Source organism: Bubalus kerabau, chromosome X (assembly GCF_029407905.1).
Source record: "Bubalus kerabau isolate K-KA32 ecotype Philippines breed swamp buffalo chromosome X, PCC_UOA_SB_1v2, whole genome shotgun sequence".
Classification (NCBI taxonomy): Eukaryota; Metazoa; Chordata; class Mammalia; order Artiodactyla; family Bovidae; genus Bubalus; species Bubalus kerabau.
Window position 1 is genome coordinate 105955879 of NC_073647.1, and position 23764 is coordinate 105979642.

At 49.3% G+C, this 23764-nt stretch overlaps 1 protein-coding gene, 1 long non-coding RNA gene and 1 other non-coding gene across 7 annotated transcripts in view; 2 read left to right on the forward strand and 1 right to left on the reverse strand.

Annotated features, from left to right (window-relative positions):
* The first annotated feature begins 10882 nt into the window (after positions 1-10882).
* LOC129638562 (melanoma-associated antigen D4) lies at positions 10883-18676 on the forward strand. Of its 5 annotated transcripts, none has more exons than XM_055563087.1 (13): positions 10883-10986; positions 11957-12167; positions 12505-13338; positions 13694-13900; positions 14010-14073; positions 14313-14392; positions 14793-14884; positions 15536-15615; positions 15704-15746; positions 16157-16219; positions 17172-17286; positions 17599-18029; positions 18214-18676. In XM_055563087.1, the coding sequence occupies exons 2-13, from the start codon at positions 11958-11960 to the stop codon at positions 18221-18223; spliced, it is 2229 nt and encodes a 742-aa protein (XP_055419062.1). In that variant the 5' UTR covers positions 10883-10986; position 11957; the 3' UTR covers positions 18224-18676. The 5 variants fall into 5 exon arrangements, with proteins under 5 accessions (XP_055419062.1, XP_055419063.1, XP_055419064.1 ...); XM_055563088.1 differs by having other exon boundaries at positions 10964-10986; positions 11927-12167; XM_055563089.1 differs by lacking the exon at positions 10883-10986 and having other exon boundaries at positions 11877-12167; positions 17599-18041.
* Positions 16799-16925, forward strand: LOC129640505 (small nucleolar RNA SNORA11). The gene has a single exon (XR_008708872.1). It is a non-coding gene; the product is annotated as a small nucleolar RNA SNORA11 (small nucleolar RNA).
* A 2654-nt stretch (positions 18677-21330) lies between the features above and the next one.
* LOC129639553 (uncharacterized) overlaps positions 21331-23764 on the reverse strand; it is a 53315-nt gene continuing 50881 nt past the window's right edge. Inside the window, exon 2 of the long non-coding RNA XR_008708468.1 lies at positions 21331-21532. This is a non-coding gene — a long non-coding RNA (uncharacterized LOC129639553). The remainder of the gene's footprint in view (positions 21533-23764) is intronic.

A 23764-nucleotide genomic window follows, 5' to 3' on the forward strand; every position in this document is an offset into this window, starting at 1 on the left:
TAAATTTGTAATTACCAGATACACTACTATATATAAAATAAATAAACAACAAAATCCTAATGTATGGCCCAAGGAATTATATTCAATATCTTGTAATAATCTATAATGCAAAAAATCTGAAAAATATATATGTGTGTGTAACTGAATCACTTTTCTGTACACTTGAAACATTGTAAGTCAACTATAATCCAATAAAAAATAACAATAAAAATAAATGAATAAATAAAATTAATAAATTACTTTTCCTCTTCTCTTTTTTCTTAGCACATTGAAAACTTCCTCCATAGCACTTATCAGTATCTGTCATAATTAATGTATTTGTGTATATATGTTTGAAACACTTTTTGAAACCCTTGCTGCCCATTCCAGTGCAAGTCCAATGGTGAAATTTGCCATCGTCTGTTTTGTTCTCCACTGTATATCTTGAGGATCTAGTCCAGTGCTTGTTCCCTTCTGGGGTCTCAAATATGTTTGTGGGAGGAATAAATGAATGAACAGAGGAGTCAATGAATTGAGAAACAGAATGAAAAGAATGGAAGAATCCATAGAGGCACTGGGTATGAAAGTATTAAGTATATATCCATGGTCTTCCCATATGCAGTTTCACATGGGCCCAGCAATGGGAAAACAGACAGGGATATGCCAGGGAGAGCCAGGAAATGGAAGACACATAGATGTGGAACGGGGGGTACATGATGGAAGGAGAAGGGGAGACTGAGTAGAAAAACCAGTTAGAGAACTGAAAAGACATAGGAAAGAGGGAGACAGACAGGTAGCAGCAGAAAGCGGGGGAGGATGCAGGGGAGCTCAGGAGAGATGGAGAACAGAGACAGCAAGTGGGACCATAAGGTGACATGCAGAAAGCAGGCAGAAAGTAAAGGAACATGTCTCCCCAATAACACACCTTACTGGGTAGTGATCAAAATAATGAATTTCATACATTCCTCCTCTTCATTCTAGCTCTTAACATTAGCCATGAAAAATTAGAGCTGTTTGTAAAAAAATCAGGGCAATAAAGGTCCAACTCCATTCATTGCTTCTGGTGAAAGCCTAGTGTCTGGAGGTCTTACCAGTGATAAGGCTACAGAAAAAGGGACAGGGACAAGTAGACACTCCTCATTTTGAAGGAAGCTCCATTCACGAGTCTGTGTGGGAAGCGTATCCAGGGAAGGCAATAGACTGATGTATGCAATGGTTTTGTAGTAAGGAAAATGGAAATATCAAGTCCTTTGTATATATACCATGAAAAATTCCCCATCGTGGGGGCACTGGCAAGAAATTGAATCCTCTCAGGAGCAAAGCAAGCATTCCAGGTGGGATTTTTCCCTGCTGCTGTATTGGGAATTTATTATATCAAATATCTAAAATGAAATAGAGAATTTAATACCACAAGCCATGAAAAGATTGTAACCATGATCACTCAATCCCAAGGATATTCTTGCATGTGGTGTTAGAGTAATGAGACTCAGTGGAAATAAAACAGCCATATTTTGACATTTAAATGCCAATATTTCCCAAGCTGTATGAGCTTCCTTGGTGGTTCAGACAATAAAGAATCTGCCTGTAATTCAGGAGATCCAGGTTTGATCCCTGAGTTGGGAAGATCCCCTGGAGGAGGAAATGGCAACCTACTCCAGTATTCTTGCCTAGAAAACCCCACGGGCAGAGAAGCCTGGCTGGCAAAGAATCAGACATGACTGAGTGATTAATACTTTCATGTTTTATTATAATTCACCATGGGCCTGAATTGTATCCTAAGCTGATAGAGGCTTACAGGCAACACCTTGAGGACTTATGTGGACTTAAACAGAGAAGGGCTAGCCACACTGATTCCACTGGACACACCGATCTTAGTTCTGCCATAAGATCTTCCCTCCCTTCCCCTGAGAAAATGACTAAAAGTTTACAGTGAGCCCAGGTGGGCACCTTTGTGTGATGGTGTATGCAGCACGGGTATGACTTCTCAATGAAATATTTAGGGAAGACAGAGAGAAGCAAACAGGATGAGAGTCAATGACAGTGCAACATCAGTTTCCCAATAGTTAACAGCAGTCCTAGGACAGTTAACACAGGCCTAAGCAAGAGGCTGATCAATCAGCACACTTGTGAGGCTTATTTAGGGACTGATCATCAAGGGAAAGTTATTATTGGATAAATATATTTTATCCTTTTTTTCAGGGATGAAGGTGGTGAGTGGTGAGAAACCAGAAAGAATAGTGCATAACATTATGAATATACAATTTAATAATAGCTGAAAGGCTTTTCCAAAAATAGCAGAAGTGCTACGATATGACAGTTTTATTTTTAATTTTTTTGAGGAAACTTTGTGCTGCATTGGCTGCACCAGTTTACATTTCCAGCAAAGTCCACAAGGAGCCCTTTCTTTTCTCCATATCCTTGCCAACACTTGTTATTTGTTGTCTTTTGATGGTTATCATTCTGACAAGTGTGAGGTCATAGCTCATCATCTTTTTGACTTGTATTCCCCTGATTGTTAGTGACATTGAGCATATTTTCATATGTTTCTCGGCCATCTTTGGAAAAATATCTATTCAGTTCCTCTGCCTATTTTTAGTTGAGTTGTTAGGGTTTTCTTTCTTCTTGATGTTGAGTTGTATCAGTCCTTTATATATTTTTTTATATTTACCCCATATCAATATATTGTTTGCAAATATCTCCTCCCTCCAATTGAGCAGGCTGCCTTTTCATTCGTTGATAGTTTCCTTCACCGAGCAAAACCCTTCTAGTTTCATGCAGTTCCAATTGTTTATTTTTGCTTTTGTTTCCTTTGCCTCAGGTGACGTATCCAAAAAAATATTGCTAAGAAAGATATTAAAAACTGTACTGCCAATGTTTTTCTTATAAGTTTTATGGTTTCAGGTCTCACATTTAAATCTTTAATCCATTTTGAGTGTATTTTTGTATGTGATGTGAGGAAATTAACCAGTTTGATTCTTTCACACGTAGTTCTTCAGTTTTCTCAACACCATTTATTGAAAAGGCTGACTTTTCCCCGTCATATATTCGCACCTCCTTTGTCATAGTTTAATTGCCCGTATAACTGTGGCTTTATTTCTCGGCTCTGTTCTGCTCCATTTATCTGCATGTCTGCTTTTGTGCCAGTACTGTAGCATTTTGATGAACGTAGCTTTGTAGTATAGTTTGAAATCACAGCCTGTGATACCTTCAGTTTCATTTTTCTTTCCTAAAATTGCTTGGCTATTTGAAAAGTTTTTTGTTTCCATATAAATGTACAATTATATATTCCATTTATCTAGGTCCTCTTTAATTGTTCTCAGCAATGTCTTAATGTTTCCAAGTAAAGAGTTGCTCAATTTTTGTCACATCTCCCTTATGTAATTCTTTTCATGCTCTAATAAGTGGTATTTTTGCTATTGGAAATGGTATTTAAAATTCCATTTTCTTGATTATTTCTGTTGCATAAATGCCCATTGACCAGAATAAAGTTATTGAATATTGACATAAATTTTTAATGTTAGTGATATAATTAACAGTAATTTTCTCTTTCCTAATATTGATAATTCATGCATTCTCTTTTTTATTTCTCTGATTATTTTGGATAGAGGCTTATCAATTGTATTTATATTCTTAAAGATCAGATTTGATCTGTTTAATTTCCTGTCCTTTTTTTGGTTGTTGTTGTCTACTTCAGTGACTTCTACACTTTCCCATATTTACTTTCCTTTGCTATTTCAGTTTTAATTGTATTTGGGTTTGCTCTTGTTAATATATATTAAACTTGATTTAATTCTGACTTAAAAAATTATAAGCATTTTGTGCTATAAATTGGCTTTTAAAGACTGCTTTAAATGCATCCTACAAATTTTAATAAGTTGTACTTTACTTTTCATTAAATTCTAATTACTTTCTAAACTTCTTTTTTCTTTCACCCATATGTTATTGAAGAGTATGCTATGTCATTTGCAAATATTTGGGGAATTTTGCAGATACATTCCTGTTATTTACATCTAATTTAATTTCATTGTTCTTCAGGAAAACCCTTTAGATGATATTAATCCTTTTATTTGTAAGATGTATTTATGGCCCAGAATATTGTCTATCATGGTAAATTTTCATGTACATATGAAAACAATATTTTGTTGTTGTTGTTGTTCTTGGGGATTGTGTCCTTAAAATAGAGCACACTATGGAAGTTCCTTAAAAAATAAAATTGAACTGCCACATGATCCAGCAATCCAAGTCATAGGCATAAATCCAGAGGAAAACATAATTTGAAAAGATACATGCACCCCAATGTCCATTGTAACACTATTTACAATAGCCAGGACATGGAAGCAACCTAAATGTCCATCAACAGAGAAATGGATAAAGAAGATGTGGTACATACATACAATGGAATATCGTTTAGCCTTTAAAAAAGAACAAAATAATGCCATTTACAGCAACATGGATGAACCTAGAAATTATCATACTGAGTGAAGTAAGAAAAAGACAAATATCATGATATGGCTTATATGTGGAATCTATAAAAAGGTAAGACAATGAACTTATCTACAAAACTGAATAGAGTTACATATGTATAAAATAAACTTATAGTTACTGGGGGGAGGTAAGGAGAAGAGGGATAAATTGGAAGATTGGGATTGACCCATACATACTACTATATATAAAATAGATAGCTAATAAGGACCTATTGTATAGGAAAGTCTACTCAATACTCTATAATGGCCTAATGAGGAAAGAATCTAGTAGATATACGTACTTGTATAACAGAGTCACTTTGCTGTACACCTGAAAGTAACACAACATTGTAAATAAATTATACTCCAATAAAATGTAAATATATATATATATAAGTTGGATTAATTTCAGTGACAGCACTTTCAAGTATTCTATACACTTACTGATTTTTTTGTCAACTTGTTCAACTGGGGAGAGAAAAGACTTAAAATCTCCGACCCTAATTGTGGATTTTCCTTTCTTTCATATATTTCTAAATTCCATTCATAGATGTATAAACAGCTAGAATTTTTATGCCCTCTTGATGAATTGGCCTTATGGTAAAGAATCCGCCTGCAATGCAGGAGACTTGGGTTCAATACCTGGGTTGGGAAGATCCCCTGGAAGAAGGCATGGCAACCTACTCCAGTATTCTTGCCTGGAGAATTCCCATGGATAGAGGAGCCTGGCAGGCTACAGTCCATGGGGTCACAGAGTCGGACATGACTGAGCGACTAAGAACAGCACAGGCAATCATAAATATAGACGATCTTCTTATAAATCTTCTTATCGTTGGCAATATATTTTATTATGAATTCTGCTTTATCTGATATTAATATATCCATTACAACCCTGTTTTGATTTTTAGTAGCCTGATATATCTTTTCCTGAACTTTTATTTTTAACCTATATGTACCTTTACATTTAAAATGGGATTCATATAGCAGCATATAGCTGGAACTTTTTAAAATCCAATTTTCATGCTCCATATTGTATGTTATTAGAGAAATACAAATTTAAAAAATGAGATACCATTACACACCCATCAGGATGGCCAAAATCCAGAACACTGGCAATACCAAATGCCTGCAAAGATGTGTATCAACAGGAACTCTCCTTTCATTGTTGGTGGGAGTTCAAAACCGTACAACCACTTTGGAAGACAGTTTGAGAGTTTCTTACAAAATTAAACCTATTCTAACCCTGTAATCCAGCAGCCATGCTCCTTGGTATTTACCCAAATGAGCTGAAAATTTGCGTCCACAAAAAAACCTGCATATGAATGTTTACAGCACTTTTAGTAATAATTGCCATAACTTCTGAAGCAACCAGGATGTACTTCAGTAGGCAAATGGATGAACAAACTGTGACACATCCAGATAATGGAATATAATTCAGCACTAAAAAGAAATGAGCTATCAAGCCCTAAAAAGACATTCAAGAAGCTTAAATATATATGGCCCAGTGAAAGAAACCAATCTGAAAATGGTACATACTGTATGATTCCAACTATATGGCATTCTGGAAAAGGCAAACCTATGCAGGTAAGTTTTTAAAAAACAGTGGTTGCTGGCACTTAGGAGAGAGTAGGGGATAACTATGTGGAGCACAGAGGATTTGGGAGGCAGTGAAATTAATCTGTATGATATTATAATAGTGGCTACATATTGTTCAAACCCATGGTAAGTATAATAGCGATTCCTAATGCAAACTGTGGACTTTGGGTGATAATGATATGTCAATATAGGTTCATTGATTGTAAGAAGTACACCCCTCTGGTGCAGGATGTTGATAGTGGGGAGGCTCTGTCTCTGTTGGGGCAGGAGGTATATGGGATGGCTCTGTAACTTCTGCTCAATTTTGATATGAACCTAAAACTGCTTTTAAAAATAAAGTCAATTAAAAGAAAAAGGAATCCAATTTCTCAACCTCTAAATTTAATTGGTATGTTTAGACAATTTGTATCTTGTTATTGATATGGTTGGATTTAAATCTGCCATGTTTTTTTCTATTTGGTCATCTGTTGTTTCATTTTATCTCTTTAAAACATTTTAAATTAAATGAGTATTTCATGATTTCATTATCTCCCATATAGGTTCACTAGCCATAATTCTTTCAATAGGTACATTAGTGTTTACATTTGATGCTTCTTTAGTATATCACAATCTGCATTCAAATAATATTATACCACTTCACAAGTAGATTTAGAATCTTATGTACACCCCCCCCAGTCTTTGTGCTATTATTTCCCAAGAAATTAATTTCACATGGCTTTTTATAACAGTCTGACAGCAATGCAGGAGACTTGGGTTTGATCCCTGGGTCGAGAAGATCCCCTGGAGAAGGAAATGGTAACCCACTCCAGTATTCTTGCCTGGAGAATCCCATGGACTCAGGAAACTGGCAGGCTACAGCCTATGGGGTTGCAAGAGTCGGACACAACTGAGTGACTAAGCACATATATACACAGTAATAATGTATTGTTATGAATTTTTGTTTTACATCATCAATAATAGATTATTCTTAATGTAAAAATTAATTGATTATATCTACTTTAATATCTACCATTACAGTATTGTTTACTCATTTGTGTAGACCATATTTCCATTTATAGTCATTTTTCTTGTGCATGAAGGACATCCTGTAACGTCTCCTGTGGGCAAATCTATTGGTGATTAATTATTTCAGCTTGAGTATGTGTAAAACCTTTTATTTCAACATCATTTTTAAACAGATATTCATTGAGTATAAAATTCTGAGTGGATGTTTATTGTTTTATTGTTTTAAAAACGGTATGCCACTTTCTTCTGACTTATGTTGTTCCTTCTGAAGTGTCCTCTAATTCTTGTCTTTGGTCTTCTTAATGAGCCTATACTTCTCTCATTTTATACTTGTCTAGGAATAAAGGTAAAACCTAAACTTTGGGGTAAGGAGATTGAAAAATATCATGAATGCTTATCGTGCATTAACTGTACATAGTGTTGACTTTAAAAAATTGCACAATGTAAAAGTTGTACATTAACTTTTATTTGGGGCAAGTTTTATTTGAGGACCCATAGCCCAGGAGATAGCACCTCAGATAGCTCTGAGAAACTGCTCCAAAGAGATAGGGGGAGAAGGTCAATATACATGATTTTGGTGAAAGGGGACTTCATATAATCAAGTACTTATCTTTACAAAAGTTTTCTGCTGGTCATGAGGAGCTGATGTCAGATGAAGAGATTTAGTGCTTTTCTAGATATGAGAAGATGCAAGGATTGGTCTCATAAAATTAACTTGTGAAAATGCCTAACTACCTGAAGACCTGTTCTAGGAGTTGCAAGGGACAATTTACAGTTGACAATAGCAATTTGGATACAATATTAAAAGCATAACAATCACTGAAAAAAATTAAAAGTCAGGATGGATACTTATACCGCCAGATATTACAAAGTTAACAGGAATCTGATTTGCTCTGTCAACTAAATATCTATAAATCAAAAATGTTATAAAGCTTACATCATGGCTTCATGTACCACACAGAATAAGGGGTTCTCAAGATAATGGAAATTAACAAAGTCATACCAAGGAATGAATGGGGAACAAGCATTGCCATCTCTCTTGTACAACTCATAACTGTTTCCCATCAGTATGATGGAACGACAAACACTCTGGTTTCTGGATGTTTCTATTCTTGCCCCTCTACTAGTCTCTCCACTTTTCTTCAAAAAATTCTTTCTTAAAAAGTGACCATTGAAACCCAATATGACAAACCCCTGCTGAGAAATCTTGGATGGGTGTTTATTACCTTAGATGAGAAATATGATTGTCTGTCCCTGGGGGAACAGACAAGTAAAATGTCACACATGCACACTCTGTGTTATTCCTGCGGGTCACGTAGACAGAATTAGACTATGCATAGCAGAGTGGATACATCTTAAAAGCATAGCTCACAGTTAAAACATTTGAATGTAAGAAAAAGTTATCATGCTTCTGGCCACGATGAATTAACAGGAATCTGATTTGCTCTGCCACCTAAACATCTATAAATCAAAAATGTTATAAAGCTTTACATCATGGCACCATGAGCCACACAGGATAAGGGGTCCCCAACATAAGGGAAATTAACAAGGTGATCCCCTGGGTTGTCCGATATCCCCCAACCCCAACTTCTTGCCTGGATAGAGTTCCCAGGCTGCAGCACAGAAAGACTGAACACAAACAGAGCTCAATGAGTGAAGGAGACAGAGTTGAGAATTCCAAGAGGCCAATGTGACTAGAATATTCTGGGAGTAATGGAGGGGTGAGAGCTGCACAGAGAGGTAGTGCTGGAGAGCTGCAGAGGTCTCCCACCTGGGTGCAGTGTATGACAAAAGGGCAGTGGTGGTAGTTGACTTCCCTTTTCTGGAGTGAGTAGCTGTGTGCATCGTGGTGCCATGTACTGAGATTGTGAAGACAGGAGTTTTAAAAACAAGAGAGATGGGGGATGTGAGTGTGTGGGAGGGGTGGCTATCCCAATACCACAGTGAGACAGACTCACTGTGAGGAGCCCTTGAGACACCCACGTGGAGATGTCAAGTAGTATAATGTTCAATGTCAATTACATCTCCATTAAAAAAAGAAGAAAGAAAAAATAAGAATAAAAATAAAATAAAACAAGTGTAAAAGTCCACTATGGATTTTGTTTAAAAAAAAAAAACCACACAGTTTCAAAATGAGAAGGGAACACGGCATTTTCTATTAGCGCACAGCGGCTCGTCAAGACTTTCACTTCTAAGGTCTGGTCACGTCGTACAGAAACGTGTTACACAAGAAGGGCTGAGAGACACAAGCAGCTAGCTGACAGGGAAGGTTGCTATGCAACAGCTGAGGAAAGCCATCCAGCCAGGCAGAATTGATGTTGGTCACTGGAGAGTAAAAGCTCTGGTCCTAGCAATAGCTTCCATTCAGACACAGGGGTCCTAGAGAGGCTGATATAAAAACGAATATAAAAGTCCACTATGTTAGTTTGTTTAAAAAAAAAAAAAAAAGAGGTGCAATTTGAAATGGGAGCATAGGACTTTCTTCAGTGATTCTGAAGCATGTGAGCCCTTGGGTGGGACCCCAGTAAGTTCTCCTTTTGCTTCCCATTTTGCATATTGAGAAACCAGGCTCAGAGATGTCCAGTGACCCGAGTGGGCTCACACAGCTAGCGACAGACTGACCCAGCACTCCGTCCCTGGAATTTGGAAGTCCAGCCGAGAGCATCTATCCACAAGACCACAGCTGCCCCAGGCCCCAGCCATGGAAGGAACCAGGCCAAACATTTACTCTGAATCAGGGCTTGCCATGACTCAGACACACAAGTGCCTGATTGTCCTGGCCGCTCCAGCGGGCACCAGGAAGGCCTCAGGGACAGCCCATTTGTGCCACTCACAGCGAAGGGGCCTGACAGTCAGAGCGGGGAGTGGACCCCAAGGAACAATTCGCACACCTGGATGGACCCACACAGAGCAGGCGAGGGGTGGGCCTGGGGCCCCCTATCTGTTCCCCCTGGGATGCAGAGCATGAGCTTAGGTCTCAGAGAGCGGAAACCCAGTTTGTTGGGACAGATGGTCACAGGGCAGGGGAGGTGGCCTGGATCTGCTGCTCCAACTGAAGAGGGGAGGGTGCCTCGATCCCCGGGGCCAGTGCTAATGGAACACGGGTTTTGGAGTCAGGAAGACCCGAGCCCAAATGCTGCATTTTCACCTCACTGGCTCTGTGGCCTTGTCGAGTGAGTTCAGGGCAATGCGTCTGTCTGTGCCTCAGCTTCCTGATCTGTAAAATGGGGGTGCTGACACCCACTACCCAGGGCTGCTGTGAGAGGAAGATAATGCCCAGCACACACAAGCTGCCCGAGGAGTGGTTGGGGAAGCAGATGTTCCCAGTGTGTCTGGGGGGCCCTAGACATGGATAGTGGAGGAGAACACACAGGGAACTGGTGTCCTCTCACCATTTCCATTTCTCCTGTTGCAGGTACCGACCGACCGGGCTAGAGACCTCTGTTTTGGTGACCTAGGGGTCATTCATGCTGGGGAAGCAGGGCTCAGTGTATTCCAGACCACACCGGAGGAGCTTAGAGGCAAGGGGGAGGGCAGGGCTGAGAAGCATTGTGCAAAAGTGGGGGGACTGAGGGTATGTGATGGATGGGTTGGAACCGCAATACAGGGCGTGCGTGCCCGCGTCCCCGGTCGGTGTAGCGGGGTCGGAGGGGTTGACGGTGAGGGGAATCTGGCGGGAGGGAGAAAACGCCCCCACCCCACCCCGCCCACCCACTGGCGGAACCGCATGCGCACAGGGGACCTGGTGGAAAAGGCTTTTGTTGGGAGAGCGGGCCGGCTGGAGGGGTCCGCGCATGCGCAGGCTGCCCAGCCGCGGGGGATGGGGGGGTGCGGGGAGAAAAGGGGCGGGGTGGTGGGAGCTGCTGTGCTGGCAGCAGTAGGCGAGGGCGCGGCTGCGGGGTTCCTGGTGCTGAGGACGGACGCCATTGGAGCCCCAGGGAAGGTAAGGATCCAGCCCTAGACAGGACCGGGAGAGGGCAAGTGGAACCGGGTACGCTGTGCCCTTCCTCCCCACCCCACCCCCGCCCCCGGATGTGAACAAAGCCCAAGCACGCAGAACTTGAACCCCGTTAGACCCGTGGTCAACAAAGGAGCCGCCCCCCACCATGGCCACCAGACCCAGGCTCCCGGACTCGAGCCCTGCTTAACACCGGAGCCCACCATCTGAACACCTTTAACAGACGCGTGTGCTCCGTGCTGAGCTGCCTTAGCGCGGAGGCCCCACCCCCACTCCAACCATTCTGAGATCGGTGCAACCCAACTGACCGCTTTGCCCCCTTCCCCGAGTTGCGATCCTGGCCTTTGAGACCTCCAGCGCTTCCAGTTCGAGCCTCACCTAGTCCGAGGACCGCCCCCCTACCCGCACCCCACTCCATCCATCTTGAGCGCTCCTGTATGAGCCCAGCCTAGACCTGAATCACCTGAATCCCCACCACTGCGACTTAGAGGGTCCCTGGGATTCATTTTCCCAGAGCTTCCAGCGGTCCCCGTTGTCTGAGCCTTCTCATGTCTTCTCCTCCCCAGCATCCTGGCCCCCTGCTCCAGCCGTTAAATCGAGGCGCTTTATTTCCCCTCTCTCAAAGCATCTCTTATGGGACTCTCTGGACCCAAGCCCGCCAGTCCACCCCTTGTTCCAATCCAGCCGCTGGTCTGGGGCGCCTGTGTGACCTAAACTCCCCTTTCAGTGCAGGGTCTCCTCCGACCTCCTCTGTCCTTCTCCTAGGGCTCTGTCTCTGAGGGAATCTACCCCAGCAGCCCTCACCCCCGCCCCAACCTTACACTGCCTGGGAACCCGGTGACTGCAGCCCTCCACCTCCTGAGAGATCCCGCCTCCTGCTGGATCCCGCCCCCTCCCCCTGAAGAGGCCTCCTCATCCCTCTCAGGCTGAGCCCTCTTCTCCTTGGGACCCCCAGCATGGCAGAGGGAAGCTACCGCAAGGAATCTGAAGGGTACAACGTTGAAGACATGGACGAGGGTAGTGATGAAGTCGGGGAGGAAGACATGGTTGAAGGCAACGACTATGAAGAATTTGGTGCTTTCGGAGGCTACGGCGCCCTCACCAGCTTTGACATCCGCATCCTCAGAGCCTTTGGGAGCTTGGGTCCAGGCTTTCGCATCTTAGCGGTGAGGCCCCCTCCTCGGCCACCTGCTAACCCTGGGCCTTCTCTCTTGTGACGTCAGGGAGGATGGGAGGAGGGGGCCGATGAGGGCTGGAGTTGAAGGGGGAAGGACTGCCCAGCTTGCCCAAACCTTCCCTCTCCTACTGGGAGCAGCGGGGCGGGGGGGGCGGGGGGGAAGTGCTGGGAGGGCCTGGGGGCTGGTCGGAGGCTGGCCAACACAGGGGGAGCTATCTGTGTAGAGCTATCTGCCTTCCCCTCCCCTGCCATGCCCTGCCCTGCCCTCCCCTCCCCTCTCCTCCCTTGCTCTGCCCTGCCCTCCCTTCCCCTCCCTGGTCTTGCAGAATGAGCCCTGGGAACTGGAAAACCCAGTGCTGGCCAGAACTCTGCTGGAGGCATTTCGGATGGATCCAGAAACACTTGCCAACGAGACGGCTGCCCGTGCTGCCAACGTAGCCCGGGCCGCCGCCTCTAACCAAGCTGCTCGGGCCGCTGCCACTGCTGCCCGTGCCACCTACAATCAGGTGGTCACTAACCACCACCCGGTGGCCACACACCAGGCGTCAGGAGGCGATACCCAGCCCATGACATCTGCTGCCCAGGCTCCGGCAGCCACCCCTGAGACAAGCGTCGCTTCTCCGCACAGCTCCCAGATGCTAGTCAATAGCGAGATGGCTGCCCCTGGGGCTCCAACAAGGTCCCCACAGCCGCAGACATCCTCCCAGGCCCAGGAGGCTGCGGCCGAGGGCCCTAGTACGGCCTGTGCTTTCCCCCAGGCCTCGCGTGCAAGTGAGATGGATGCCACCCGGCCCAAGACAGCCTTCCTGGGTCAGAACGACGCCTTTGATTTCAGCCAGCCGGCAGGTGTCAGTGGCATGGCCTTCCCACGCCCCAAGAGACCTGCCCCGGCCCAAGAGGCTGCCACAGAGGGCCCCAGTGTTGCCTCCAGGGGCACCCAGGCAGCCTCTGCCGGGGAGGGGGCGGCCACCCGGCCCAAGACGACCAAGTCCGGGAAGGCTCTCGCCAAGACTCGCTGGGTGGAGCCTCAGAATGTTGTGGCAGCAGCTGCCGCCAAGGCCAAGATGGCCACGAGCATCCCTGAGCCTGAGAGTGCAGCTGCCACTTCTCAGCAGAGTGCGGAGCCCTGGGCCAGAATGGGAGGCAAGAGGACAAAGAAGGTGAGACCTCCCTGCTTTCTCCCACCCTCCTTGCTCCCTGCTTTCTCTGCCCTCTCAGCTCTCTGCCTCCTCCCCTCCCTTCCTCTCCCTCTTCTTCCCCCTCCCTCTTCTCTCAGCGTGTACGTGTTTCTCCAAGCCAAGTTTACCAGCATGTTTTTACTCCACGTAGTCCCTACCCTCGGGCCTGGAGGGAGAAGCGGTTGGCTCAGTGCCTGGCACTTAGTAAGCAGTGGGCACGTGTCATCCACGTGTCATCTACTAGCCTTATTTCCAAGTACCTGCTCTGGCTAAGATGTGTGCCAGGCGACTCAGGGAGCCTGGTCGCCCTGAGTCTCTCCTCTGTCTAATGGTACAGTCCAAGCACCTGGATGACGAATATGAGAGCAGCGAGGAGGAGAGAGAGCCTCCTGCGGTCCCACCAACCTGGAGGGCATCGCAGCCCCTGCTGACGACTGCGCGGCCTCAGATGGCCCCTCGGCCCTCCATGGCCCTGAGGTCCCAGGTACCCTCAAGGCACGTGCTGTGCTTGCCACCCCGCAATGTGACCCTTCTGCAAGAGAGGGTAAGAAGGAAGCCTGCCCTTCCCCCTATCTCCCTCCTCTCCTCCCTTGCGGGCCAGTTCTTTGAGGTCACCCACGCTTTGATTTCCCCGTGCGCTCTTCCTTCTCCAGGCAAATAAGTTGGTGAAATATCTGATGATTAAAGACTACAAGAAGATCCCCATCAAGCGCTCAGGTGGGCAGCCTCTGCCCCCTCCCTGAACCCTGTCCTTCCCCGCTCCCACCACCCTGCCCTGTGGGCCTCCCACCAGATGCCCTCTCCCCACCACACACACACAGATCAGGCCTGGCCGATGGCTCCATTGGCACGGTGTGGGGTCCTGAGCGTGCTCCCCTCAGCAGGGCTGACGGAAAGGCTGTAGCTCTGTGGCTGCTGCTCAGCCCCGGTGCTTTGCCCACCCTCCCCTCCTGCAGACATGCTGAAGGATGTCATCCGAGAATATGACGAACACTTCCCTGAGATCATTGAACGAGCAACGTACACCCTGGAAAAGGTGGGTGTGGGGCCGGGGGCAGCTCCGTGGAGCAGGAGCAGCAGGGAACCCTTGCCCGCCTCCCCCCTCTGCATCCCCTCAAGGCCCAGGGGCCGGACTGCATGCTCTGGAGGGAAGCCCTCCCTGGCCTCTGCACCTGGGAGCTTCCTCTGCACGCCTCCTCCCCTCCTTCCTCCCGCTCGTGCTCTCTGAGCGCCTGTGGTCTCCTGAGGTGGCTCCCGTTGTCTCAGCCAGTGTCAGTGCTCCCACAGGGCACTTCCTCCATGGCCTCTCCTCTCCCTCCTCCCCCAGGGCTTGGGGTTCCCCGCCAAGAAGGAGTTCTAACAGGGAATTGAATGACCGCCTGCAGGACACCCAGCTTGGATGTTTGATCTCACATCCCGTTTTCTCCCCACTGTAGAAGTTCGGGATCCACCTGAAGGAAATTGACAAGGAAGAGCACCTGTACATTCTCGTCTGCACACGGGATTCGTCAGCCCGCCTCCTGGGAAAGTGAGAAAGCACAGGAGGCTGGCGGTCTTCCTTGGTGGTGCCTGCCCCCTCCTCTCGAGAAACGGGAAAGTAGGGCTGGGGGGCCTAGCACGGCTCCCACCCAGAGTTAGCAGTGCTGAGCAGCTAAGGGCAGGCAGGGGCAAGTAGCTTGGGGCGAGGCTTTGCGGCTCTCTGGGTTTCAGCCCTGCCCACCCTTCCCCGCCCCTGTCTTCCTGGGAAAGCAAGCTTCTTGATTGCCTCTCTCTGCTAAGGTCCCAGCCAGGGCTTGGCAGAGTGGGCCTCGGGCAGGGGGCAGGGAAAGGGGAGAGTGGGGGCCGGGGGTCTCCAGTGGAGTCGTGCTCCAGATGCAGTGGGCAAAGGGCAGGGAAGGTCAGGGTGTGCCTCTGGACTCAGGGTTGCCAATCGTCTGCTCCCCGCCTAACCCCATCCTCGACAGAGCCCTGGGAAGAGGTGTTAGCATCCACGTTTGATGGATGAAGGGCCTCAGTCTCAGGCCGAGGAAGGAATTGTCTGGACCAGGTATAGCAAGGCATACAGAGTGGGAGGAACTGCCCTGTAGCCCAGCAGTGTGGGAGAGGCTAGTTGGGTGAGCCGGCTGTGGTCACCTGGGCAAATGGCTGCTGGACAGGATCCCTCTTTCTACGCCTTCAGGACCAAGGACACTCCCAGGCTGAGTCTCCTCTTGGTGATTCTGGGTGTCATCTTCATGAACGGCAACCGCGCCAGCGAGGGTGAGTGGCTGGACAGGCAGCTGGGGGGTTGGCGGTCGTCTCACCTCCCTCCGTCTGCTAAACTCTTGTACCTCATCTCTCCTCACAGCTGTCCTCTGGGAGGCACTCCGCAAGATGGGACTGCGCCCCGGGTATGTTTGGGGTCTCTTGGCTCCCGCTCCTCAGTGTGTCCTTGGGCACAGGAGGCCCCAGGATTGCAGTGGCCTAGCGGTCTCTGTGGGGCGTGGCATCCTAGACTAGGTAGAGTGCCAAGGGTCCACCAGGGTGCGTGGGGAAATGGTCCTGAACCCCAAGCCCTCTTCTGCCCCGTGTCCCCTCTCTGTTCCGACACGAGACCTCAGAGACACCATCGGAGCTTGGGGCTCCATCCAGCCCCTCCCTGGGGCCCTGCCGACAAGTGGCTGCCTGGCCTCTGCTGCCAGCCCAGGTGTCCATGAGGACGCCTCACAGGCTAGGAGGCCCTCAGTCCTGCTGGGAGCGCTCCTGCCCAACCCAGGCACTGCCACTCTCTCTAGTCACGCCTTCCTTTCCTTGCACTCAGGGTGAGGCACCCATTCCTTGGCGATCTGAGGAAACTCATTACAGAGGACTTTGTGAAGCAGAAGTGAGTATCTCTGCCCCCCATTCAGGCCTTCCTCGTGTGCTGCTCTGGCTGAGGACGCCATTCCCCGGCCCATGTCTTAACACCAGAGGGATGGGTGTCTGGTGTGAGTGTGGGTTGGGAGGGTGCGAGTGTGGGGGTTGAGGGGACAATCCCAGGGAGGCCTGGGGAAAGGGAGCACTTGCGGTCTGTAAACACCGGGTGGGACGGTACAGCCCCCACCTCCTTCAGCACCTGCCCTGTAGGCAGCATCCCGGCTTTACATCTCAGGGGCCTGGGACTCCGAGAGTGGAAACCTGATCATGGCCCTGACTGGAGTAAGGCCCGTCTGGGCCTGGAGCCTGGCCCTGCCGATTTTCTAGCCCAGGCTCCCCCCCATCATCAGTGCTTGGAGATCTCTTGTGCCCTCACAAAGGCCCCGTGTGCATGTTCCTCCATCCGCCGCCCCACAAACACACGTTCACAGATGTTTGGGAGTATGCGTGGAGTCCCCTACTCTTGGTTGACTGTTTCTTCCCATACAGTCGTTTTCTAGGATGGATTCTCCCAGGGTTCAGTCAGGTCACGGACAAGCCCCATGGTGGGTTGTGCTCAGAGCATGGAGCCTGAAGAAATGGCTCCTGCTTACACCAGACCCAACAGGAATCTGGGTTATTGTGACAAGGGGCACAAAACTCGTGGCCTTCCTCTGAACAAGTACCCTACACGTGCCTCCTGCACCTCCCCATGTCTACTGGGCAGGACCAGTGGCCTAGGGATGTGAGCCCCTCCATTTAGGAGGCAGAAACCCTGGGAGCCGGTGTGGAAGTGGGGGCAGGGGCTGCGGGGCCAGGGCAGGCCTCCTGCAGCAGCTGAGCTGCAGCCTCGGGGCTGGGAAGGAACTACCTGGGAGCCACCGGAGCAGCCACAGGTGTGCCTGTCTGGGAGCAGAGGTTTGTTGTCCTCTCTCACACAGGTACTTGGAATACAAGAAGGTCCCCAATAGCAGCCCACCCGAGTATGAGTTTCTCTGGGGTCTGCGCGCCTGCCATGAGACCAGCAAGATGAGGGTGCTGAGATTCATCGCCCAGGTAAGGCAGAGCCTGTGTTCTGGCTGCATCTTCCCATACCTGGTTTGCGTCTTGGTCCCGGCCTCCTGACGCCGTTTGTCCAGTGAGGACGCCAAGGCCCAGCAAGGTTCCCAAGTCGCTGACACCAGTTCACAGGCTGTAGGGAGTGGACGGGGTGAAATCCCAGGTCTGGCACGGAATGACGGGAGCCTGATTTCAGTCGTGTGGGTCTTTAACATGATTTCACAAAGCGCTTAAGCGAGTGAAAGGCGGGAAGCGGGCGCTGAGCGAGGTAGGGTAAGTGTGCAAACGGCTGCTGTGCCTCCATCGCAGTATCAGAACCGAGACCCCCGCGAATGGAGGGCTCATTTCTTGGAGGCTGTGGATGATGCTTTCAAGACGATGGATGTGGATATGGCCGAGGAGCACGCCAGGGCCCAGATGAGGGCCCAGATGAACATCGGGGAGGAAGCTCTGATTGGACGGTGGAGCTGGGACGATATCCAGGTGGAGCTCCTGACCTGGGATGAGGACGGAGATTTTGGCGACGCCTGGTCCAGGATCCCCTTCGCTTTCTGGGCCAGATACCATCAGTACATTCTGAATAGCAACCGTGCCAACAGGAGAGGTACCTGGAGGGCTGGTGTCAGCAGTGGCACCAATGGCGCGGCCAGCGCCAGCATGCTCGATGGCCCCAGCACCAGCTCCACCATCCGGACCAGAAACGCCGCCAGAACTAGTGCCAGCTTCTTCTCCTGGATTCAGTAAGATTGGAGGTCATTACACGGGACTCTGGAGGCTGGGGTGGGGAGGGGCTGGGAGATATCAGGGGCAGGCCTGGGGTGTCCTGGGGGAACGAGGAGAGCGGGACAAGACACTCAGTCTGTCCTTGCTGTCCCTCACATGCATTGACACCTCTACTCTGGCTTGTGTGTCTCCTGGTTCCAGGCAGCCCTGAGGAGCTGCGGCAGTCCCCCGCCGAGCCAGAGTGCCTCCGCTGCCCGGTCCCCGACAGAGCACTCCAGGCCCGCTTCTCCCCGTCCATGGAAGATGGCATGCAAGATGACGCACTCTATGCCCTTCCTGCTTTCATTGTGTGCTTTTCTCGTGCTGTCGTGTTTTGGGTATCTGTGTTACATTAAAGTTATGAACTCGGTCGGTTGTTTCCTCTTTTTCCTGGGCAGGTGTGGCTCTGAGCAGCCCGCGGATCAGGCCCTCGGGGACAGGCGGGGGCCGCCTCTGCCTAAAAGACAGGCAGGTGTGGGTGGGTCCGGTGCTGGGAAGGGCAGAGATGCCCCTGAGGGGGGGCAACCATGAGTTTCCAAAGGCTCTGGTCCACAGCATCATGGTCTCCTACACTGTGTGCCCCTAGTCAAACACAGGGGCGGTTCACAGGAGCAAGGGTGGGGTGGAGGGCTGTGAGCTGGTGCCACTGCCCCTCCCGCCAAGGGACAGGCTCCACAGACATCCCCCAGGACCTACCTGCCCCTCCCCATCTCTGGAGTCGCTGTCCAGGATTCCTTCCCTCATCAGCCACACAATTTTAGGACCTCATCCCTCTTCCCGAGTCCTAAGGACGGCGAGGTAGGCCTCACGGTGACATCCTCACCCCTCCAGCAGGTAGAGCAGAAACCATCATAGGCAAGACAGCCTATTTCATGGGAGAAAGCTGCAGGCAGACCTGGACAGCCCATTGCCCATGACCATGACCCGAGACTCTTTGGGAGGCTCCAGGGTACTTCTCCATGGAAGCAGGGCTCTCCCAGTGAGGCCAAGGCCAGCCTAGGTCCCTGAGTCTTCAAGGGCTGTGTGATCCCTGAGGGGGCTGAGGCTAAACTTTCATTCCCCAGGCAGACGACAGTGAGGGCAGAGACACTTTGGAACTCTGGGAAGGACTCTGTAGCAGGAAGGGGCCATCTGGGGCTTTTCTGGGTATCTCAGTGATGTCCACAGCTTGGAGGACAAGGCTCCGGGTTAAGAGGAAGGAGAGAGTAGTGCAAAGACCGCAGCCCACCTGCCCAGCCACCCATTGCTTGCTTCTTTGCCCCAAGAACAGGTTCCACTCCCTCAACCAGACCTGCATCCTGACCCAGACCCAGCTGCATCATGTTCCAGACCCAGTGGAAAGCAAAAACACCCATCACTTGGCTCAAAAATGAGGAAGAATTCCAAGGAGGCAGCAGGGGTCCACCACTAGCGCAACCCTTCTGAGTGACGGCCTGGGCCGTACCCGCAGGAGGCAGGCTCTGTGTGTACCCCTCCCTTAAAGACAGGCTTCATGTGGGTTTCTGCCTTATTTGTTGGTGCTTTGGTGTCTGCCTCCCTGGCTGCTGGGTTGATGCCTCGCCCCGTGGACACTCTGTGATTCTGACAGAGATTCAGTCCCTTCCCAGGTGCAGGTATCCGGTTGATGGTCGGGATTTGGGGAACCCCGCTCTGGCGTGATGAATGACACTGGACTATTTCTGGCTCCCTCAACCTGGGACCTCCCAGGACCCTACTGTGCACTCAGTAGGTACCTGCCTTCTCATGGACGAGGTCGGGGCACTCACCACAAGCCGCAGGTGTGAGTGGGAGCACTGTGCGCCACAGGCACCTGAGATGAGGCAGCTCATCTGGAAAGGAGGCGAGAGCAGCTCTCAGAGGCAGGACGCTGGGGAAGTCACCACCTCTCCGGGCCTCCAGGCTTGCGCCTCTCTCTCCTTCCAACCCCTTCCCTATGGATATCTTCACCTGGCTCCTGCCCCTCCACACCCTGCAGGGGGCAGTGCTGAGAGCCGGGTGGGGAGTGAGGAAGTGAGCAGAGAGGCAGCCTCAGGAGCAAGGAGGAAGGCGGGTCCCAGGGATCGGGGACAGACCCTGAGTGCCCCAGAAACTGACGATTGGCACCGCGGAGGTGGCCGACCTTCAACCGCAGGGCAGACATGAGACCGAGGCAGGCCTCCCTGCCACCCCCAGCGTCAGCCCTTCCACGGGGTCCCCCACCACAAAGGCCACAACAGGTCTCAGCCAGTGTTTTCTGAGGACCTACTATGCGCCAGGGCCTTGGCGGAGGTGTACATGCACCTCGGCAGCTCCCGCAGATTTCTCCCCAGCCCAAGCCTGTGCCCTCTGACTCCTCAGACACTTGTTGATGGACAAGCATTCACCGATTGATTCACTTGTGTCCAGTTCCCGACGATTCGCATGCCATGGCTGGCATGGCCTTGATGTCAATCACCAGATAGCCTCAAGGGAGCAGATGATCAGGCACATTCCATGGATGAGGACCCTGAGGCTCTGAGAGGGAAGACACTTGCCCTGAGTCCCACAGCCAGGAAGTGGCAGTGCTGGGACTGGAACCCAGGATGCTTTGAGCCCAACTGTGTGCTCTGATCACTGCAGTCTGTTGCCACTGCCTTTGAGGGAGTCACAGTGCCATGCGGGGACACCCCCACCTCTCACTCCTCTCTGCAAACACCCCCCTCCTGATCGCCCAGGAAACAGATCAGATCAGATCAGACAAGTCGCTCAGTCGCGTCCGACTCTTTCCGACCCCATGAATTGCAGCACGCCAGGCCTCCCTGTCCATCACCAACTCCCGGAGTTCACTCAGACTCACGTCCATCGAGTCAGCGATGCCATCCAGCCACCTCATCCTCTGTCGTCCCCTTCTCCTCCTGCCCCCAATCCCTCCCAGCATCAGAGTCTTTTCCAATGAGTCAACTCTTCGCATGAGGTGGCCAAAGTACTGGAGTTTCAGCTTTAGCATCATTCCTTCCAAAGAAATCCCAGGGCTGATCTCCTTCAGAATGGACTGGTTGGATCTCCTTGCAGTCCAAGGGACTCTCAAGAGTCTTGCATTCCAAATCCCTTCATTGAGCCAGAACCCCACCCCTCATGGCCTCCCTGCCCCTGAGGGTCACCCTAGGCTTTTGAGGCCTGCCACTGCCCACCAACCTCCTGGCACATCCTCACTCCTGTGGCCTGGAGAGGCCAACACTTCAACATCCTGGTCAGAAATGGACTCTCACACCTGAGGGGGACACAACAGCCCCTTTCCAGGCCAGTTGCCCTAGTGTGGGGTTAAGCAAACACATTCGATTTATTTTGAGACAGTCGACTTTCCAGGGGTTAAAAATTTCGAGAAGTGAAAAGGGGTGTACATTCCCAATGAACACATGAAAGTCGAAAATGCAAAAGTCAGTGGATGCTAAGAGCTGAGGAGAGTGTGGAGCAAATGAACTCCCGTACACTGTCCAGAGAAGTCTTCACTTGTACGAGGCCCCTGGAAAACAGGAGGGATCCATCCGTTGGTTCATTGAAAAAGCAAGAGAGTTCCAGAAAAACATCTATTTCTGCTTTATTGACTATGCCAAAGGCTTTGACTGTGTGGATCACCACAAACTGTGGAAAATTCTTAAAGAGGTGGGCATACCAGACCACCTGACCTGCCTCTTGAGAAATCTGTATACAGGTCAGGAAGCAATAGTTAGAACTGGCCATGGAACAACAGACTGGTACCAAATAGGGAAAGGAGTACGTCAAGGCTTGTATATCGTCACCCTGCTTATTTAACTTATATGCAGAGTGCATCATGAGAAACGCTGGGCTGGATGAAGCACAAGCTGGAATCAAGGTTGCCAGGAGAAATATCAATAACTTCAGATATGCCGATGACACCACCCTTATGGCAGAAGGCGAAGAAGAACTAAAGAGCCTCTTGTTGAAAGTGAAAGAGGAGAGTGAAAAAGTTGGCTTAAAGCTCAACATTCCGAAAACTGAGATCATGGCATGCGGTCCCATCACTTCATGGCAAATAGATGGGAAAGAGTGGAAACAGTGACAGACTTTATTTTGAGGGGGCTCCAAAATCACTGCCGATGGCGACTGCAGCCATGAAATTAAAAGACGCTTACTCCTTGGAAGAGAAGTTATGACCAACATATTCAGCATATTATAAAGCAGAGATATTACTTTGCCAACAAAGGTCCGTGTAGTCAAGGCTATGGTTTTTCCAGTAGTCATGTATGGATGTGAGAGGTGGACTATAAAGAAAGCTGAGCTCAAGAGAACTGACGTTTTTCAACTATGGTGTTGGAGAAGACTCTTGAGAGTCCCTTGGACTGCAAGGAGATCCAACCAGTCCATCCTAAAGGAAATCAGTCCTGAATATTCATTGAAAGGACTAATGCTGAAGCTGAAACTCCAATCCTTGGGCCACCTGATGCGAAGAGCTGACTCATTTGAAAAGACCCCGATGCTGGGAAAGATTGAAAGTGGGAGAAGGGGATGACAGAGGATGAGATGGTTGGATGGACACCATCACCATCATGTCCACTCAATTATCATGAGTTTGAGTAAACTCCGGAAGTTGGTGATGGACAGGGAGCCCTGGTGTGCTGCAGTCCATGGGGTCTCAAAGAGTCGGACACGAGTGAGCGACTGAGCTGAACCGAGCTGAAAGCTTGAGGCTACTTGAGGCCACCTGGATGGAGGAGGCATGAGACATCAGCTCTAGGTGAAAGTGAGCCTTCTGAAAGCAAGGAAGGAAGACATTGGAAGATGAAGCTTCACTATGAGCAGTGCACCGCTTTTAGCCAGGAATCTGAGCGAGCTGAGATCCTGACAACCGTGTACCTTTCAGGAAGGCAACACCTACAAATTAGCTTCTCTCTGAAGCTCTCTAGGACACTGTGGTGTCCTGGCGCCCAGAGTGGGGAGGCAGAGGTGGAGTCCTAGAATCAGGCCACCCTGGCAAATCTCCTCCTCTTTCCTTCCCCAACACGGGGGAGGGAATGGGCCCTAGGCCCAAGGTTCGGACTGCAGGAGGGACGAGGGCAGCAAGGGCTGAAGGCTGTTCCCAGGAAATGGTGTCCAACCTCAGCTGTAGTTTCACATTCTTGCCCAAAGTACACTGTGCTCTTCTGTGTGTGGGCGGGTTTCGGAAGACTGCAGAGCCTGGCGAGAGTCCCCTGCTTGCTGCCCACAAAGAGAACATTGCGTGACTGATAAAGCCCTGAAGATTTTCATTATCAGAGGTCCACGGTTTGGATGTTGCTTATTTGCAACCCGAATTCCTCCAAATACTCAAAGATTCTCTTCATCAGTTGTACTGGGGTTTCATTGTCCAGCAAAAAAAATGTGTCCATTTAAGTGTACAGGTCCAAGGCCTTTGATAAATCTACCATGTAACTAGCACCTCAGTCAAGAAAGAGAACATTTCCATCACCTAATAAAGTTCCCTTCTGCTCCCTCCCAGTGAATCCCTACCATCCACGTGCAGCCTTAGGCAACCACTGATCTCCTTTCTCTTTCGCTTATAGGTTAGAATGCTCTTCACTAGAGCCTGTAATACACATCAATGTGCAACATATAATCTTCTCGGTCTGCCTGCTTTCCCCTCTGCCTCAACGCTTTGGAAATTCATCCATGCTGTGGCACAAATCAGCAGACTAAATTAAAATTGTTCCAATTCACAAGCTGATTATCTCTGTTGAAATGACACAGATATCACACA

Coding starts and splice junctions, on each gene's coding strand:
- LOC129638562 (XM_055563087.1), top strand. CDS start 11,958: ATGGCAGAGGGAAGCTACCGCAAGGAATCTGAAGGGTACAACGTTGAA. Junction 14,393..14,792: donor CAACGTACACCCTGGAAAAG/GTGGGTGTGGGG, acceptor TCCCCACTGTAG/AAGTTCGGGATCCACCTGAA. Junction 16,220..17,171: donor GAGGACTTTGTGAAGCAGAA/GTGAGTATCTCT, acceptor TCTCTCACACAG/GTACTTGGAATACAAGAAGG.